The 19,532-nt window shown below is 54.2% G+C and overlaps 1 protein-coding gene across 5 annotated transcripts in view; it reads right to left on the reverse strand.

Moving 5' to 3' along the window:
- Window positions 1-2,115: 2,115 nt before the first annotated feature.
- ppfia3 (PTPRF interacting protein alpha 3) overlaps window positions 2,116-19,532 on the reverse strand; it is a 103,756-nt gene continuing 86,339 nt past the window's right edge. For 2 of the 5 annotated variants that reach the window (XM_038783578.1, XM_038783576.1), the window contains exons 21-28: window positions 18,848-18,874; window positions 13,744-13,919; window positions 13,003-13,100; window positions 11,110-11,285; window positions 8,150-8,218; window positions 4,538-4,706; window positions 3,580-3,651; window positions 2,116-2,503 (exon numbers count right to left, since the gene is read on the reverse strand). In XM_038783578.1, coding sequence (XP_038639506.1) covers window positions 3,593-3,651; window positions 4,538-4,706; window positions 8,150-8,218; window positions 11,110-11,285; window positions 13,003-13,100; window positions 13,744-13,919; window positions 18,848-18,874 — 774 coding nt within the window. In that variant the 3' untranslated portion in view covers window positions 2,116-2,503; window positions 3,580-3,592. Of the gene's footprint in view, window positions 2,504-3,568; window positions 3,652-4,537; window positions 4,707-8,149; window positions 8,219-11,109; window positions 11,286-13,002; window positions 13,101-13,743; window positions 13,920-18,847; window positions 18,875-19,532 lie in introns of all 5 variants that reach the window. The other 3 variants (XM_038783580.1, XM_038783579.1, XM_038783577.1) reach the window with 2 other exon arrangements.

Raw genomic sequence — 19,532 nt, forward strand, 5'->3', positions numbered from 1 at the left:
TCCAGTCACAGACACAGAAGAGCGTTTCTTGACCCAGGTCTGCAGCCACCTCAGAGACTTTCTATCCGTCCAGCAGCTTCTCCAACAGGATAATCCACCACTGCTCACAGCAAATCCGACACACAGCCAGGTTTCAAATTGTTTCAGGAGCGATGAGAGGGAGAGTGGCAGCAACCACAGGGTTAGATACAGAGTAAAGCTCCCTCTACGCTGTCCCCATCAAACACTCCCAGGACAGGCACAGCACGGGGTTAGATACAGAGTAAAGCTCCCTCTACACTGTCCCCATCAAACACTCCCAGGACAGGCACAGCACGGGGTTAGATACAGAGTAAAGCTCCCTCTACACTGTCCCCATCAAACACTCCCAGGACAGGTACAGCACAGGGTTAGATACAGAGTAAAGCTCCCTCTACACTGTCCCCATCAAACACTCCCAGGACAGGTACAGCACGGGGTTAGATACAGAGTAAAGCTCCCTCTACACTGTCCCCATCTTCCCAGGACAGGTACAGCAATGTAACGTAAAGAGCCCACTCGCTCTCCAACCACCTGTCTTGAGTTCCTGCCCCACGACCTGTTGCTCACAATCTGCAACGGGAATTCACCTGAGCTCAGTCCATCGAAGGCAAAGACTGAGATACCAGGGGCTCTGTGCTTGGCTGTGTCACAGGGTGAACCAAAGCCGGGAGGGGGGGTACGGGAGGGGGGGGGGGGGGGGGGGGGGGGGGAGTGGGCACAGAGAGCAGAATTTAATGCGGGAGGCGTAAAGGGGATTAAAAGGTAAAACTTTTCAAAGGCAATTTTCTCCACAAAATACATTTTTTGAACTCACACAAAAAAACTACTGGGGGGGGGGGGGAGACGGGGTGGGGGGGGGGGGGGGAGACGGGGAGGGGAGGGGAGGGGGGAGACGGGAATGGGAGGGGGGAGACGGGGAGGGGGGAGACGGGGAGGGGGGAGACGGGGAGGGGGGGAGACGGGGATGGGAGGGGGGGAGACGGGGTGGGGAGGGGGGGGAGACGGGGAGGGGAGGGGGGAGACGGGGGGGGGGGGGGGGAGAGGGGAGGGGAGGGGGGAGACGGGGAGGGGAGGGGGGAGACGGGAATGGGAGGGGGGAGACGGGAATGGGAGGGGGGAGACGGGGAGGGGGGGGGGAGACGGGGGGTGGGGGGGGAGACGGGGAGGGGAGGGGGGAGACGGGGAGGAGGGGGGAGACGGGGAGGGGAGGGGGGAGACGGGGAATGGGAGGGGGGGAGACGGGGAGGGGAGGGGAGACGGGGAGGGGGGGGGAGGCGGGGAGGAGAGGGGGGGGAGACGGGGAGGGGAGGGGGGAGACGGGCGAGGGGAGGGGGTGAGACGGATGGGAGGGGGGGGAGACGGGGAGACGGGGAGGGAGCGGGAGATGGGGAGGGGAGACGGGGAGACGGGGAGGGGAGGGGGGAGACGGGGAGGGAGGGGGGAGACGGGGAGGGGAGGGGGGAGACGGGGAGGGGAGGGGGGAGACGGGGAGGGGAGGGGGGGACGGGGGGGGGGGGGGGAGCGGGGAGGGAGGGGGGGAGACGGGGGAGGGAGGGGGGGAGACGGGGAGGGGAGGGGGGGAGACGGGGATGGGAGGGGGGAGAGGGGAGGGGAGGGGGAGCGGGGAGGGGGGGGGGGGGGAGGGGGGGGGGAGACGGGGATGGGAGGGGGAGACGGGGATGGGAGGGGGAGACGGGAGGGGAGGAGACGGGGACGGGGGGGGGAGACGGAGGGGGGAGGGGAGACGGGGAGGGGGGGAGACGGGGAGGGGGGGGGAGACGGGGAGGAGGGGGGAGACGGGGAGAGGGGGGAGACGGGGAGGGGGGAGACGGGGATGGGAGGGGGGAGACGGGGGGGGAGGGGGGAGACGGGGAGGGGAGGGGGAGACGGGGAGGGGAGGGGGAGACGGGGATGGGAGGGGGAGACTGGGGGAGACGGGATGGGAGGGGGAGACGGGGATGGGGGGGGAGACGGGAATGGGGGGGAGACGGGGACGGGGGGGGGAGACGGGGATAGGAGGGGGAGACGGGGAGGGGGGGTGAAGGGGAGGGGTTGGCGCGGATGGGAGGGGGGAGACGCGGATGGGAGGGGGGGTGAAGGGGGTGGGTGGGTGATCATGGTATTTACAGTCAGAACCTAAAACTGGACGATGCTTCAAACGATAGTTGTAGCTGCTCCTCAATGTACACCAGGGTCGGCAGCTGGCCTGTGCCAGGGCGGCTCTGTACGGCTAACAGTCGGTGGCTCCGAACCTCAGTCCTGGAACCTGCAGTTACAGGAAAACGAAAACACAGCGGCCCAATTCGCAGTAGGAAGGAAAGAGCTTCTCCCGCCTCCCGCCCAATCTTCTCTGGTGCGAAGCAGGGTTCTCTTGCTCTTAACAGTCATGTCAGTTCTGTTATTCTTTTTAAAAAACTGGCTCTTTAGATTCCCTCAGCCACAATAAACCGCACGTCTGCAGTTTATATCCACGCCCTCAGATCTGCGGAAGAATGACAATCTATATACAGCTTCTCATTTTTAAATAAATTTAAAACACCCAATCCCCCCCCCCCGCAATTTAGCGTGACCAATCCACCCACCCTGCACATCTTTGGGTTGTGGGGGCGAGAGCCACGCAAACACAGGGAGAATATGCAAACTCCACATGGACAGTGACCCAGGGCTAGGGGGGTGCGGGGGGGGGGGGGGCAATTATTCCGATGTTCAGCTATCTGGCTGCCGGTGGTACGACCACCAACAGTGGAGCAATGCAAATCGAGAATTGAACAGAGGAGGGCAGAGGGCCCCGTATCCAAGGAAGGATGTGCCGGCCTTGGAAAGGTTCCACAGGAGGTTCACAAAAATGATCCCTGGAATGAAGAGCTTGTCGTATGAGGAACGGTTGAGGACTCTGGGTCTGTACTCGTTGGAGTTTAGAAGGGTGAGGGGGGATCGTATTGAAACTTACAGGATACTGTGAGGCCTGGATAGAGTGGGCGTGGAGATGATGTTTCCACTTGTAGGAAAAGCTGGAAGCAGAGGGCACAATTCCACACTAAAGGGACGATCCTTTCAAACAGAGATGAGGAGGAATTTCTTCAGCCAGAGGGTGGTGAATCTGTGGAACTCTTTGCCGCAGAAGGCTGTGGAGGCCAAATCACTGAGTGTCTTTAAAACCGACATAGATAGGCTCTTGATCAATAAGGGGATCAGGGGTTATGGGGAGAAGGCAGGAGAATGGGGATGAGAAAATGATCAGCCATGACTGAATGGCGGTGCAGACTCGATGGGCCGAGTGGCCTAATTCTGCTCCTATGTCTGATGGTCTCCCAGTGTGTGGCTCATGGGCAAGTTGGTCACGTAAGGTTTCTGAGACAAGAGTCATTTATTCTTCCACGGGATACCGCCGGCTGGGTGGGCATTGGTTCCCCGATCCTTATTGCCAGTGAACAGAGTGGCTTGCCTGGCCACTGCGGAGGGCAGTTCAGGGTCAACCACATTGCTGGGGGTTTGGAGTCAGGTTTCCATCTAGTCAGCCACGTTGGCATTCTCCCACTGTACACACCTCACACTTACTTGCTGAGCAATGCTAGCAGGAATACGTCCGAATCGAAGGTGTATCGGCCCGTGGCATTCCTGAGGGGTTGCCTAATTTTAAAAAAAAAATGACATTTATGCAGAAAGTTCTTGAGAAATTTGTCGCATCATTTGATAGCGGATCAAAGTGGCCATCCATTAATTACAACGCCGCGTTTGTTATTAGATCCTTAGTCTCTTTTATCAGTTCTGGTCAGGTGATTGATAATAATAATCATCTTTCTAATTGTCACAGGTCGGCTCACACTAACACTGCAATGAAGTCACTGTGAAAAATCCCCTCGTCGCCACATTCCGGCGCCACATTCCGGGTACACAGAGGGAGAATTCAGAATGTCCAATTCACCAACAAGCACGTCTTTCGGGACTTGATCATCCCTCAAAGCGTTCCGCTGCGGTTTTGGACGGTTCCCGACTCGTTTTGGGTCAGTGGGGGTCAAGGGCTGCTCCAAAAAATCTAAGTCGACCCTCCCGGTGCAGTTCCGAGGGAGCGCTGCACCGCCTCAGCTGCCATTGTTTTGGACGAGAAATTAAGCCAAGCCCCCCCCCCCCCCCCCCCCCCCCCCCCCCCCCCCCCCCCCTTCTCAGGGTGCACTGTCCGGAAGAGGAACAGGAGGCTACGCCCCGGCACCCTGGTCAATATTTATCTCCCAATCGACGTCTGCCCGTTATCACACTGCTGCCTGTGGGATCCTCCTGTGCGCAAACTGGCGGCCACGCTTTCCACAACAGCAGAGAAACACGCGGACGGGAGGCCGAAGGATCCAGCCCACTATCTCTGCCTGTACCCCCCCCCCCCCACCCCCACCCTCACAGCCCAGCCCCTTATCGCAGTCACCCTGAGCCCTTTCCGAGCCCTCCCAGTACTTTAGCCCTCGTCGGGCCCGGTACCCGGGCCGGTGACAGAGATTCCGAGTCAAACGCCGCCGGGACTTACTGTCTGGCTGCACCTTGCGCAGCTGCAAGCTCTGTGAGGTAATGGCGGCCGCGGTCACCCGGAAGTTAGCTGGGAGGGTTTCCGAAGTGTCCGACGTCATGTCGCGCATCTCCTTCGCCCGGAACCTCTTGCGCCACGAGGGGGCTCGGCTGAAGTTCTTGGTGTCGTCCTGGAAAGGAACGGGGAAGGAATTAAGATCTGTCGCTCAGGGATACGGGAAAGCGTCGGAGGCCATTTGGCTTGGTGAGTCTGTCCTCAGCGGGACCATGTCCTCTCCGCATCTTAACGCCATCCATTAATTGTGGCTCCTTTACGTCGACGGGTATGGGGAGAAATGAAATGAAATGAAATGAAAATCGCTTATTGTCACGAGTAGGCTTCAATGAAGTTACTGTGAAAAGCCCCTAGTCGCCACATTCCGGCGCCTGTCCGGGGAGGCTGGTACGGGAATCGAACCGTGCTGCTGGCCTGCTTGGTCTGCTTTATAAGCCAGCGATTTAGCCTTGTGAGCTAAACCAGCCCCTAAGAGTATTGGGTTGAGATAGAGGATCAGCCATGGCAATGTTGAGTGGAGGGGGAGTCCTGAAGGGCTGGATGGCCTTCTCCTGCTTTTAATTTCTATGCTTCTATGCTTCTATAGGACTCTGGCAAGACCCCATCTGGACTGCAGTCTATAGCATTGGCCTCCTTACTAAGGAAGGACAAAATTGCCATAAAGGACAAAAGGTGCAGCCGACCGATTCCTGGGATGAAGGCAATGAGGAGGGACTAAGTAATCTCAGGGCTTCAAAGTGATCCCATTAAAACACGTGTCAATCCTTCGAGGGCTTGACCCGGGTTGATGCTGAGAGGATGTTTCCCCTGGGCCGGGGTTGTCGAGAACGCGGGGTCAGCGTCTCGGAATAAAGGGGCTGGCCACATGGCATGGAGACGAGGAGGAAACCTCTTCACTCAGGAGATCATCGCAATGCTCCAGGCCCCCGAGGGCTGTCGATGCTCCGTCGTTGAGCATATGCAAGACAGAGGTCGGTAGATCTCTGGATACTGTGGGAATGATGGGATGCGGAGATAACGTAGGAAAGTGGAGTTGAGGTCGATCAGCCATGACCTTATTGAACGGCCAGCAGGCACGAGGGGCTGAATGGCCTACCCCAGCCCTCTGTTTCTTCCCCTCTTCTGTTACCTCAGACAAACTCTATCGCTTTCATATTCAAAATGCTTACGTGAGCCGGGGCATCTATTGCTTCACGTGGGAGAGATGCAACATTCCTACTACCACTGTATTATGTGAAGAGGTGTTCCCATCACCTCAAAATCAGAGGCAGGAGAGAGGTGATGTCTCCTTGCCCTCGACTCCCCCCCCCCCCCCACTAATAGAAAACAAAATCTTTGACAATCTATCCTAACAACTCCTCTCAAAATCCAAGGAACCTCTGTCAAACCGTAACCTTCCGTGGCCCCTTGAACCGGCCTCGTTTACCTAATCGTGCCTCCCCGTCTAAACCCTCGCCTGACCCCACCAAATCATACCAAATGAACTTAACCAGGGGGTGGGAGCCTTAGTTAATGTAAGATTTGTCCCCAGCTGCCCCCCCCCCCCCCCCCCCCCCCCCCCCCCCCCCCCAGGCTGCCCACCCCTCCCCCCCTCCCCCCCAATCTCCGCAGGGTGTGCACCCGTGCTATGGTCTCACACATTCGATATCTGTCTTCAGCATCTACGCGTGTGTCATCTGAAACAGCTTGTGCCGGAGAACTATTTGACTCTGGCGGGCTTCACAGTCCAACCCTCAAGTCTCCCTTAGTGCCGCCCTCGCCCAGCTTCCCATTTAATAAAACGTCCCCCTCTGACACCTGGGCTTCAGGGGCCCACTTAAGAGCCTCCCCCCCCCCCCCCCCCCTACTTCTGCTTGCTCCCTCTCCTGACCCCCTCCCTCCTGTAAGCGGTTAATAAAGCCTACGGGATCTTGGACTTTATAGAGTCGCAGAGTACGAAAACAAGGAAGTTCTGGTGATTCTTTATAAAACAGTGCTTCGCCCTCCACTGGGGGTTGTGTGTGTGCGTGTGTGTGTGTGTGTGTGTGTGTGGTGATGGGGGGATTGTGTCCCTGTTCGGGGGGGGGGGGGGGGGGGGGGGGGGGGGGGCTACAATCGGCGGAGGACATGTAGCCTATGGCGGGTTTTCAGACAAGATTCGGGGGAATGGTGCCAGGGTGAGGCATTCCAGTCAGGTGGGTGGGTTGGAGGAGCTGGGAACTGTTCCCCTCGAGAAGAGAAGATTGGGAGGAGATTTGGCAGCGTCCTTCCCCCCCCCCCCCCAAACCGCGGGGGGTCTGGGCCGAGCAGGCAGGGAGGAACCACACCCGTTGCCATCGGGATCGGGAACCCATTTGAGGCGACTCGCAGGAGAAGCAACTGTGCGACAGAGGGAAAACTGGATTGCTATCGGGAGAGAGAGGCTTTGCAGGGCTGCGGAATAAGGGGGGGGGGGGGGGGGGCAGGTGAGTTGCCCTTACAGAGGGCCAGCACGGACGTGTGGGAAGGCCTCCCTTCTGTGCCGTTACCATTTAGTTTTTAAACAAACATTTTATTGAGGCATTTATGGTTTTATAACAACAAAAGATACAAATACAAATGTAAACATAATTCAGTACGTAACACCCCACTAAACCAACAACACACACAATTCCCAAATCCCTTCATCTCCTCTCATTGATCTCACCTAAACTAAACTAAAAGCTAAACTAAATTAAACCTGGGGCAGGGTTCGCACAGTGGGCTAAATAGCTGGATTGCAATGCAGAACAAGGATGGCAGCGCGGGTTCAATTCCCGTACCAACCTCCCCAACAGGCACCGGAATGTGGCGACCAGGGCTTTACACAGTAACTTCATTGAAGCCTGCTTGTGACAAGATGCGGGCAGGTTGTTTCCACTGGCGGGTGAAAGCAGAACTAGGGGGCATAGCCTCAAAATAAGGGGAAGTAGATTTAGGACTGAGTTTAGGAGGAACGTCTTCACCCAAAGGGTTGCGAATCTATGGAATTCCTTGCCCAGTGAAGCAGTTGAGGCTTCTTCATTAAATGTTTTTAAGATAGAGATCGATAGTTTTTTGAAGAATAAAGGGATTAAGGGTTATGGTGTTCGGGCCGGAAAGTGGAGCTGAGTCCACAAAAGATCAGCCATGATCTCATTGAATGGCGGAGCAGGCTCGAGGGGCCTCCTGCTCCTAGTTCTTCTAATAAGCGATTATTATTTTTAAACTAAACTAAACCAAACCATCTCCCCCTACCCCCTCATTCCCTAGCAGTTTAGTTTTCCCCAAAGTCGATAAACGGCTGCCACATCCGAACAAACCCCAATGTTGATCCTCTCAGGGCAAACTTAATTTTCTCAAGCCTGAGAAATCCCGCCATGTCGTTAACCCATTCCCCCTGATTTCGGGGCCTCCGAGTCCCTCCAGGATAATAGGATCTGTCTCCGGGCTACCAAGGAGGCAAAGGCCAAAACGTCAGCCTCTCCCACCCCCTGGACTCCCGGCTCTTCCCTGTGCTGCAGCCATTTGACCGCTACTGACCGACACGGACATGTGGCAGATTAGCCGATTCACACTAACCTCTTCTTGGCGTCGATCTGTTCCCTGAAGCAGCAGGTTTTTGAACTCGGTTTCCAATATCTGACGGGCCTGATAAGAGAGAAAACATTTTCACTGGTGGTGCAGGGGGCTCAAACATGGTACCAGGAGCGACAAAACCCACCACTGAACACATTCGATACTGCGAGGCTCGACAATCCACCCACTGCCTGCCTCCTGTCGGAACAATCGGGCCACTGAGGCAACTTTCTTCAAGATAACACAACAACCCTCCAATTCTGGCCTCCTGCACAGCCTCCAGTTTAATCAGTCCACCAGCCTTCACTAGAGCACGCCCTGGCACTGCCTTCCTAAACATCTCCACCCCTCTCTCTCGCCTTCTTTCAGATGCTACTAAAACCTCATTGACCAACTTTGGGTAACCTGCCCTAATGTTTCCTTCTATTGGTCAGTGTCCAATTGGTGGATTGATTGATAATCACCTTGGGGACATAAGAATATTGACGGTGCTCCATAAGGGGCTCCATAAGGGGCTCCATAAGAGGCTGTTTAGCACAGGGCTAAATCACTGGCTTTGAAAGCAGACCAAGGCAGGCCAGCAGCACGGTTCAATTCCCATACCAGCCTCCCTGAACAGGCGCCGGAATGTGGCGACTAGGGGCTTTTCACAGCAACTTCATTTGAAGCCTACTCGTGACAATAAGCGATTTTCATTTCATTGCATAAATGCAAATTGTCGTTGTTGGATTTTACCTTGGATAGATCGGATAGATGGGGGGGGTCCATCAGTGGGATCAGAAGATCCCGCCAGTGGGAGCATCGGGAAATTTCATCCCGAGGCTTTTTCTTTTAAGATAAGCTTGTTCTGAGGGAGTGAGGGTTACCGGCACGGCTGCGTTCACTGTGTTGCTCGGAGAAAGCGATGGTGGATCTTCCCGAATCACAACCGTCCTCGTGGTGACTTCCCCCTGGTCAAGCAATTCAACAACTCACTCCTGACTCGAGGGTCCCGCCCATCGGCAAACTCCAAATCGGGCGACCCTGTCCAACAACTTCCCAGAAGTGGAGGGGGGGGGGTCCTCAATCTGTTATCCCGGCTGATGAGGGGACGGAGGGGCTCTCGCGTGTGTCTGTGAACGACCCGCAGAGCTTTGGCCACATGAGGCAAGACGTTCCGTGAGATAGTGGGATCTGAAATCCAGGATCTGCTTCCAATCCTCCTCTCCCGCTGCTCTGTCTCAACACCAAGACGTTCGGACTCAACGGGTTATTTATTGTTTAACTCTTTTCGTGGGATATTGGTGTCACTGGCGAAGCCCCGGCCTTTACCGCCCATCCCTAATAGGCCGTTGGCTGGCGAGACCATTTCAGAGTCAACCATCGCTGTGCGAGTCTGGAGTCACGTGTAGGGCAGACTGGGTAAGGGTGGCATTAGCGAACCAGGTGGTTTTTTTCCGACGATGGTCAGGGTCGGCATTCCCGAGACTAACGTATAATTCCCGATTTGTTCATCGAATTTAAATTCGGGGCTGAATTTATGCCTTTCTGAACGATCGGTGGCCATAGTCCCGCCCAGTCATTAGCGTCACTGTCGCCGTGGTTCAAGGAGGGGCAGCTGGGGACAGAGGCCAGTCCATCGGAGGTGCTTCTGCAGGACTGACCCAGATAAACAATCCCCAGTACACTGAGAGTGAGAAGCCAGGAATAGAGCACAGTTCCTTCCTTCTCTGCAGACGTCTCTGCCAGTGTTACGGGCGAACAGAAGGTGCGATCATTACTAATCCTCGCACCCAGTGACTCATTGCCATTCCCTTCCTCCCTCGTCCAATTTTACCCCGTCTCTTCTGAAGACACCGACTCGCGTCAAGGTCCAGCTCCAGAGCACCTCCGTCCCAACGCGTCCTGCTGGCTATTCAACCGTTGGAAGCCATCACACCCCTCCCCCAGCGGGAGTCACTGGACAGAGGCCAGCCCAGGAAATCAACACAATCTGATGTTTTATTCACACCATGAGCTCAGGCGGGTGCCAAGAGCCTGTGCAGGCGGCCAGCTCAAATCAGCCGACTTGGTGAAGGCCGGGAACCAACCAGAGAACGTCGGCCTGGATCTAAAAAGGTGTCAACCGTGGCAGAGTGGACGTCAGAAGGCCGTGGATTCAGCCGGACACTTGAGCACAAAGAGCGCAGTTGACCCTTTCAGTGCACCACAGAGAGGGTGCGGCAATGTTGGAGGTGCTGCCTTACCGATGAGATGTTGAGCCCAGGGCCCCCTGGCTCTCATGGCGTTATTCCAAAGAAGAATAGGGGGGAGATCTCGAACCCAACTGCACTAAAAAGCAACTTAACTGGCCACCGCCACCTGTTTGTGGAATCTTGCTGTGCATAAACTGGCCCTCACATTTCCTACGTTACACCAGTGACTACACTTTAAAAATTCCTCCATTTTGGACATCCTGAGGCGGTGAAAGATGTGATATTGTTCTCTCTCTAAACCACCCCCCCACCGTCAGAAACATAACACTGCCCCAGACTCCAATTCCTTTCTTCCCCCCCCCCCCCCCTCCCCAGCCCCGCGAGAACTCTCTCACCCCCATCCCCTTCCTCCTGGCCCCAGGGGTTCAAATCCCACCAGGGACAATTGGCGGGATTTAAATCCAATTAATAAAATCAGGGATATAAAGCTGGGATCAGTAATGGCGGCCGTGACAACTATCATTGATGGCGTTAAAGATCCTTCTACTTCCCTCATGCCCCCCCCCCCCCCCCCCCCCCCCCCTTTAGGGGAAGGAAAGGCCTACACGTGACTCCAGACCCACGGCCATGTGGTGGACTCTGAACTGTCCGCTGAAATGGCCGAGCGAGACACTCGGTTCAAGGGCAACTAGGGGTGGGCCCCAAAGCCCGGCCCACCCAACGGCGCCCACATCCCGTGAAAGAATTAGGAAACTGAAATCTCCAACCAAGGCACATCTCCGCGCCTACCTGCGTGTTTTGCATTGGGATCTGAAGCAGCAGAGCGACGTCATTATGATCAAAGGTGTCGTCTAAAGCAATGAGGGACCCGTGGACCCCACTCTCCTGCAGGTTACTGCTGTACTCCTTTAGCCCGATGTCCTGCACCCAGCCCATCATTCGGTCATTCGTCCACACCATCACATCTAGAAAGGTCAGACGGAGAGAAATTTGAACCTGAGCTTGTAAATCTAAGCTGTAAAATATCAGGGGTTAAGACCAAGCATGGATTCGGGTGAAGTGGGATTGAAGTAGGGATGGGGTTGGGGGGGGGGGGAGCAAAGGACAAGTGGGAAGCAAAGACTAATATTGATATACTGTAAGACCTTAAGACATAGGAGCAGAATTAGGCCATTCGGCCCATTGAGTCTGCTCCGCCATTCAATCATGGCTGATATGTTTCTCATCCCCCGTTCTCCTGCCTTCTCCCCATAATCCCTGATCCCCTTATGGGGTGGCACAGCAGCACAGTGGTTAGCACTGTTGCTTCACAGCGCCAGGGTGCCCCGGTTCGATTCCCGGTTTGGGTCACTGCCTGCGCGGAGTCTGCACGTTCTCCCCGTGTCTGCGTGGGTTTCCTCCGGGCGCTCCGGTTTCCTCCCACAAGTCCCGAAAGATGTGCTTGTGAGGTGAACTGGACAGTCTGAATTCTCCCTCCGTGTACCCGAACGGGCGCCGGAGTGTGGCGACTAGGGGCTTTTCACAGTAACTTCATTGCAGTGCATCTTGTGGATGGTGCACAAGGCTGCTACTGTGCGTCGGTGGTCGAGGGAGTTTGTACTGTTTGGATACATCAGTTGTCCACCAATAATTTGCCCAGACCCAGGCAACTCTGCACAACACCTTGGGAGCAGGAAAGATGGGAGATGCCAAACGTGGATAAGGAAAACCATCTTGATCATTAATTTATAACTAAATCTCCAAAAGGTGTTTGAAAAGGTGCCACATGAAAGGTTACTATATAAACACATGGTGTCGGGGACAACATATTATCATGAATAAAGGATTGGTTAGCTAACAGGAAGCAGAGAGTAGGAACAAATGGGTCATTCTCAGGTTGGCATGCTGTACCCAGTGGAGTGCCAGAGTAATCAGTCCTGGCATCTCAACTACTTACAATCTGTATAATCACTTGGAGAAGGGGCTGAATGTTGTGAATAACCCCTTTCAGGCCGAAAGGAGAGACTAGTCGATCGTGGAATACAAGCTTCCTTGCTCGTGGGCGGAGGCCGGCCGAGCTGGGAACTATTACTTTACACTTCAAAAGCTGGGCCCAACTGGGACCAGCACTTCATAGAATCTAGAATCCCTACAGTGCCGAAGGGGGCCATTCGGCCCATCGTGTCTGCACCGACCCTCCGATCGAGTACCCCGCCAAGACCCACTCCCCCACCCCATCTCTGCAACCCCACAACACCACCTAACCTTTTGAACAGCAAGGGCCAATTGATCGTAGCCAATCCACCTAACCTGCACATCTTTGGACTGTGGGAGGAAACCGGAGCACCCGGAGGAAACCCACGCAGACACGGGGAGAACGTGCAGACTCCGCACGGACAGGCACCCAAAGGCTGGAATTGAACCCGGGTCCCTGGCGCTGTGAGGCGGCAGTGCCAACCAGGACCTGTTGTGCTGTATGCGTCCGTATCGGCTGTTTCCTTCACCGTCAATAAAACTCCAGTTACCTTACCTTCCATTTTTTTCTCCACACGTTTTCTTTCCTTTGGGTGATGCCTTTTCGTGGGCGGTGTCACCTCCGCAAGAATTCTACCTGCTCCCCAGGAAACTCTCCCGGCCCACCTGCCCTCACACCGACCCCCCTCAACTAGCAAGTTCCGCGCAGCAGCAGCAACGCACACTCACCCTTCAGCTGAATGAGGCTCTCCTCCCGTTTGCTCTCCAGCTCCTTCTTGCTGTAGTTGAGCCGCTTCAGACACATGATGCCATAGTGGAGACTGATTCTGCAACAAAGAGGCACTCGGATGAGGACAGGAGGGAACCTTTCTCGCCCGGGACATCCCCTCTCTGCACAATATGCCCTCGAAACATTCAAAAAGAAAACTTGCATTCGTGGACCGCCTTTCACAACCTCAGGTCTCTCTCTCAAAGTGTTTACAACCAACGAGTGACTTTAGAAGTGCAGTCCCTGTAGTAGTCAGGGAAATGTGGCAGCCAATTTGTGCACAGCAAGATCCCCCAAACAGCAACAAGACCATCAGCTTTAGTTATGTTAGTTAATGTTAGTCCGGCAAAGCCCCAGATGTTGGTTATATTGTTAAGATGCACAGGTGAAGGGCATTGTTTAATCAAGTACTTAGAGCACTTATAAGGAGAGACTGCTGGGACACTCGTTGGTAGGTGGGAAGCAGGCATACACAATGCTGCGTTGTGTGAATAAACCCATTATCCCAAGATTTATTTCTGCCTTATTTCGCACTTCACCAATTGAATTGGGGTCAATAAAATACAAGAGATGGCACCATGCGTTAGTACTGAGGGTAGTGCCTGCTCAAGATATGGCACCAAGAGTCAGTGTTCAGGGCGGTTGCCAGTCAGAGGGATGCACTGGGTGGTGCCAACTGAGAGGTCATAGCACTAGTGTACCTGTGGAAACTGTCCACCATCTTCAGTTGGCCTCGAAGTTCCTTCTTGGTCAAATGGTCCAACATGCGGGCATCGACCAGCGATTCCATGAAGTAACTCCGATACTGTGGAAGGCCGAGACTCGGCAACCAATCATTTCCCACCCACTCGTGGTTCATATCTCCGTACGCCAAGATCTAAAGGATCAACACTCCGGAATTAAACCAGGCCTAAAAATAAAGAAACTCCACATTTGAAGGAAGGCCAAGTGGCCCTTCTAGAAAAGTCATAGAGGGTGGTGGTGACAGATTTTCTGACAACGCAATAGGTCAAAGTGTTAGCTCAGACTTAAAAGGTGACAGGGTCAAAGGTAACAGAATGACAAAGACGCTCTGAATGCACTCTCTATTACTTGAATGGGACGGCACGGTGGCGCAGTGTTTAGCACTGCTGCCTCACAGCGTCAGAGATCCGGGTTCGATTCCAACCCCGGGTGACTGTCTGTGTGGAGTCTGCACGTTCTCCCCGTGTGTGCGTGGGTTTCCTCCGGGTGCTCCGGTTTCCTCCCACAGTCCAAAGGTGTGCGGGTTTGGTGGATCGACCGTGCTAAATTGGCCCTTAGTGTCCAAAAGGTCGGGTTGCGGGGATAGGGTGGGGGTTCAGATCTAGGTGGGGGTGTTCCTTCGGAGGGTCGGTGCAGTCTCGATGGGCCGAATGCCCTCCTTCTGCACCATAGGGATCCTATGAAATTAACAACCACAGCAGCACGCATCTACAACAGCGACTTTCATGCAAGGATGTACAATTGGTCAAATATTCCCAGGCACTTCGCGGAAACATTATTAGATTTGACACGGAAGCAATAAGGAGGCAAGAGGTTGGGACACAAGGTGGGGAAAGGGGTGGCAAGGCACAGAGGTTTCCGTAGGGAATTCGAGAGCTGCAATTGGAGGATCGCAGAGGACTGCTGTGCAGGAGGAAGCTGCAACTTCAACGAGATTGCTGCCAGCAGAGGGGCCACTTCAACCTCTTTCTGATCGCGGCCCCTGCGAGCGACCATGGGTTGCCATGACAGCATCGTTAGGTTGGCGTGGTTATCTGGTTACCTCTCATCTACCGACTGTAATACCACATTTCGACCGATAGATACGTTAATTTAGAAGTCACTGGGCGGGACTTATCGGCCAACCCGCCGTGTGTTTTTCGATGGGAAGGCGAGACGCCAGGAGGATTTGACGATCCCTGCAGCAGTCAATGGAATATCCCGCCAGCGTGAATGGCCAGTAGATGGCGCCCATTGTGCTTATTGGACGAGAAAGAAAACGACGTGGAGATGCCGGCGTTGGACTGGGGTGAGCCCAGTAAGAAGTCTTACAACACCAGGTTAAAGTCCAACAGCTTTGTTTCAAACACTAGCTTTCGGAGCACTGCTCCTTCCTCAGGTGAATGGAGAGGTATGTTCCAGAAACATTTATATAGACAAAGTCAGAGATGCCGGACAATCCTTGGAATGCGAGCATTTGCGGGTAATCAAATCATTACAGATCCAGAGATAGGGGGTTGATTTTGAGACAATTCACACCTCTTTAACCTGGGATCACCACCTATCTCTGGATCTGTAATGATTTGATTACCCGCAAATGCTCGCATTCCAAGCATTGTCCGGCATCTCTGACTATATAAACGTTTCTGGAACATACCTCTCCATTCGCCTGAGGAAGGAGCAGTGCTCCGAAAGCTAGTGTTTGAAACAAACCTGTTGGACTTTAACCTGCTGTTATAAGAACATAAGAACTAGGAGCAGGAGTAGGCCATCTGGCCCCTCGAGCCTGCTCCGCCATTCAATGAGATCATGGCTGATCTTTTGTGGACTCAGCTCCACTTTCCGGCCCGAACACCATAACCCTTAATCCCTTTATTCTTCAAAAAACTATCTATCTTTACCTTAAAAACATGTAATGAAGGAGCCTCAACTGCTTCACTGGGCAAGGAATTCCATAGATTCACAACCCTTTGGGTGAAGAAGTTCCTCCTAAACTCAGTCCTAAATCTACTTCCCCTTATTTTGAGGCTATGTCCCCTAGTTCTGCTGTCACCCGCCAGTGGAAAAAACCTGCCCGCATCTATCCTATCTATTCCCTTCATAATTTTAAATGTTTCTATAAGATCCCCCCTCATCCTTCTAAATTCCAACGAGTACAGTCCCAGTCTACTCAACCTCTCCTCGTAATCCAACCCCTTCAGCTCTGGGATTAACCTAGTGAATCTCCTCTGCACACCCTCCAGCGCCAGTACGTCCTTTCTCAAGTAAGGAGACCAAAACTGAACACAATACTCCAGGTGTGGCCGCACTAACACCTTATACAGTTGCAACATAACCTCCCTAGTCTTAAACTCCATCCCTCTAGCAATGAAGGACAAAATTCCATTTGCCTTCTTAATCACCTGTTGCACTTGTAAACCAACCTTCTGTGACTCATGCACTAGCACACCCAAGTCTCTCTGAACAGCGGCATGCTTTAATATTTTATCGTTTAAATAATAATCCCGTTTGCTGTTATTCCTACCAAAATGGATAACCTCACATTTGTCAACATTGTATTCCATCTGCCAGACCCTAGCCCATTCACTTAACCTATCCAAATCCCTCTGCAGACTTCCAGTATCCTCTGCACTTTTCGCTTTACCACTCATCTTAGTGTCATCTGCAAACTTGGACACATTGCCCTTGGTCCCCAACTCCAAATCATCTATGTAAATTGTGAACAATTGTGGGCCCAACACGGATCCCTGAGGGACACCACTAGCTACTGATTGCCAACCAGAGAAACACCCATTTATCCCAACTCTTTGCTTTCTATTAATTAACCAATCCTCTCCTGTTGTCAGACTTCTTACTGAGAAAGAAAACGGAAGAGAGAGAGATTGTGCTCACCGGCAGAGCTCAGAGCATTATGGGGAGAAATACAATTCCTGAAATTCCTCCTCTCTCTCCCGGGTTGGGTGGGAAAACCCTTCACCATGTCTCACTGCGGGTTACCTCCACAACAGCAACGTGGGGTTGCCAACTCTGACTGGGCCTATTCCTGGAGCTTTCATCACCTGACCTCCTGCTTCCAACTGCTCTGCCCCTCACTCTCATTGGTCACTCGACATGCCAATCATTTAAAAAATTTTTTTTAGAGTACCCAATTCATTTTCTTAAATTCAGGGCAATTTAGCGTGGCCAATCCACCTACCCTGCACATTTTTGGGTTGTGGGGGCGAAACCCACGCAAACACGGGGAGAATGTGCAAACTCCACACGGACAGTGACCCAGAGCCGGGATCGAACCTGGGACCTCGGCGCCGTGAGGCAGCAGAGCTAACCCACTGCGCCACCGTGCTGCCCTCTCCAATAATAAAGATTATAATTAAGTAATCAGAGCACTTGTCAAGGGAGACTGTACCTTCCGTGACTGGTGGGTACCACGGTTCTTCACCAGTCCCTATAATAACATTTTAATTTGATTGGGCAAGTTTCCTTTAAGACTCTGGACCCAGAGCCGGGATCGAACCTGGGACCTCAGCGCCGTGGGGCTGCAGGGCTAACCCACTGCGCCACCGTGCTGCCCTGACATGCCAATCATGGCGGTGCCCAGCACCCACCCCTCCACAGCCAACCCACAGAGCCAATAGGCTTTTCGTTAGCTGACTCGGTGATTCTTGACCGACACAATCAGTATCCTCTCTCCCCAAGTCTGATATTTGCGTAACTGGACGAAGAGCTTTTGTTTAACTTAAAAACATCATTTTTTTTGTTTCCCCTACGCTATGTCTCAAAGAACAAAGAACAATACAGCACAGGAACTGGCCCTTCGGCCCTCCAAGCCTGTACCAGTCATGATACCACCTTTGGCCAAATCCCTCAGCACTTCCTTGCACTGTATCCCTCTATACCCATCCTATCCATGTGTTTGTCAAGATGCCCTTTGAACGCCGTTAATGTATCTGCTTCCACAACCTCCTCTGGCAACGCGTTCCAGGCACTCACCACCCTCTGTGTAAAAAAAAAACCTGCCTCGCACATCTCCTCTAAACTTTGCCCCGTGGACCTTAAACCTATGCGGGAGGGGGAGGGGGAGGAGGAAGGGGGAGGGGAAGGGGAGGGGGAGGGGGAGGAGGGAGGGGGGAGGGGGAGGAGGGAGGAGGGAGGGGAGGAGGGAGGGGAGGGGGAGGAGGGAGGGGAGAGGGAGGAGGGAGGGGAGAGGGGAGGAGGGAGGGGAGGGGGAGGAGGGAGGGGAGGGGGAGGAGGGAGGGAGGGGGAGGAGGGAGGGGGAGGAGGGAGGGAGAGGAGGGAGGAGGGAGGGGGAGGAGGGAGGGGGAGGGGAGGAGGGAGAGGGAGGCGGGAGGGGGAGGAGGGAGGGGGGGGAGGGGAGGAGGGAGGAGTGAGGGGGAAGGAGGGAGGAGTGAGGGGGAAGGAGGGAGGAGTGAGGGGAGGGGAGGAGGGAGGGGAGGGGGGAGGGGGGGGGCGGAGGCGGGAGGGGGGAGGAGGAGGGGGACGAGGGAGGGGGACGGAGGGAGGGGGAGGAGGAGGGCTTAATTTGTTGTGAGAGGGCCTGGAGGCTTTAGTTGTCGAGCAGTGGGTGTAGGTGGGGGACAACAAGAGTTGGGCATTGGGGGAATTGATGATAAGGCACGTTTTCTTTACTCAACCAATAAAAAACAAGTGCCTACCTTTCCACTGGCTGTAATTGCAGCAGCAACCAAGCCCCAGAGATCAGTCCATTGGGCCACACACCAATAGGATGAAACCCGAAGCGGTTAAAGGAGACACACAGCAATGGGGAGTCAATCCTGAGTTCCACGGTGGCCAAGGCAGCCTTGGCCTTCGCAACCCCGCTGGGGATCGCGGCCCACGGTTATTGAATCCATGGCCGAGCCAGGAGGTCACGATGGGGGCAAGGGGAGGAGCTAGGCCCTCACCGGGATCTACGTCGGCCGCTGTAGGGATCGAACCCCCATCGCTGGCGTTATTCTGCGCCACTCTCTCGGCTAAGCAATCCCTCGGGACCAATCGACAACATCTTAAACTGGATTCAAAAGGAAGATTTACATTTTTTTTTTTAAAAACCGGAGAACCCACCTGGTCCCAGCTGATTTCTTTGGCCTCCTACCGTCGGAGAGGTTAAAGGTTAGTGAGGCAGGAGATGAAAGGATGCAAGAAAACAGTTAGTACAGTGTTAGCGTGAGGTTAGTGCTACATTCTACAGGCTAAGGGGGGAACCGAGCAAGGGATTTGGGGATCTGGTGGGAAAGTGGAGTTGGAATAGAAGATCGGGCAGATTGATTGGGGCAGAACACACTGGAGGGGCCGAATGGCCTACTCCTGCTCCAACTTCTTACATTTCTGTGCGCCGGGGGGGGGGGGGGGGGGGGGGTTTGCATTTGCAGTCTGCATTAGGAAAAGAACGGAATGCTGGGAAAGTCCATTGGAGAGTCTGCCTCTGATACCTTATACAATCTCACCTCTACTCTTCCCGGTTCCGCCATCATATGGCCATCGATGAGAGGCGCCTGCCAGGGTTGCCTGCCCCAGAGGGCCTAGTCGGTTCAGATTGGCATTTACTTGCTCTTGGGATGAAGTAACTATGGAACGGCCACAGCAATTGCCTGCCTCAAGTTGTGAAGCAGTGGTTTCGTTTTTAAACAAATGATTACCTTGTAATAATAATAATAATTGCTTATTATCACAAGTAGGCTTCAATGAAGTGACTGTGGAAAGCCCCTAGTCCCCACATTCCGGCGCCTGTTCGGGGAGGCCGGCACGG

Source organism: Scyliorhinus canicula, chromosome 23, assembly GCF_902713615.1.
Source record: "Scyliorhinus canicula chromosome 23, sScyCan1.1, whole genome shotgun sequence".
NCBI lineage: Eukaryota > Metazoa > Chordata > Chondrichthyes > Carcharhiniformes > Scyliorhinidae > Scyliorhinus > Scyliorhinus canicula.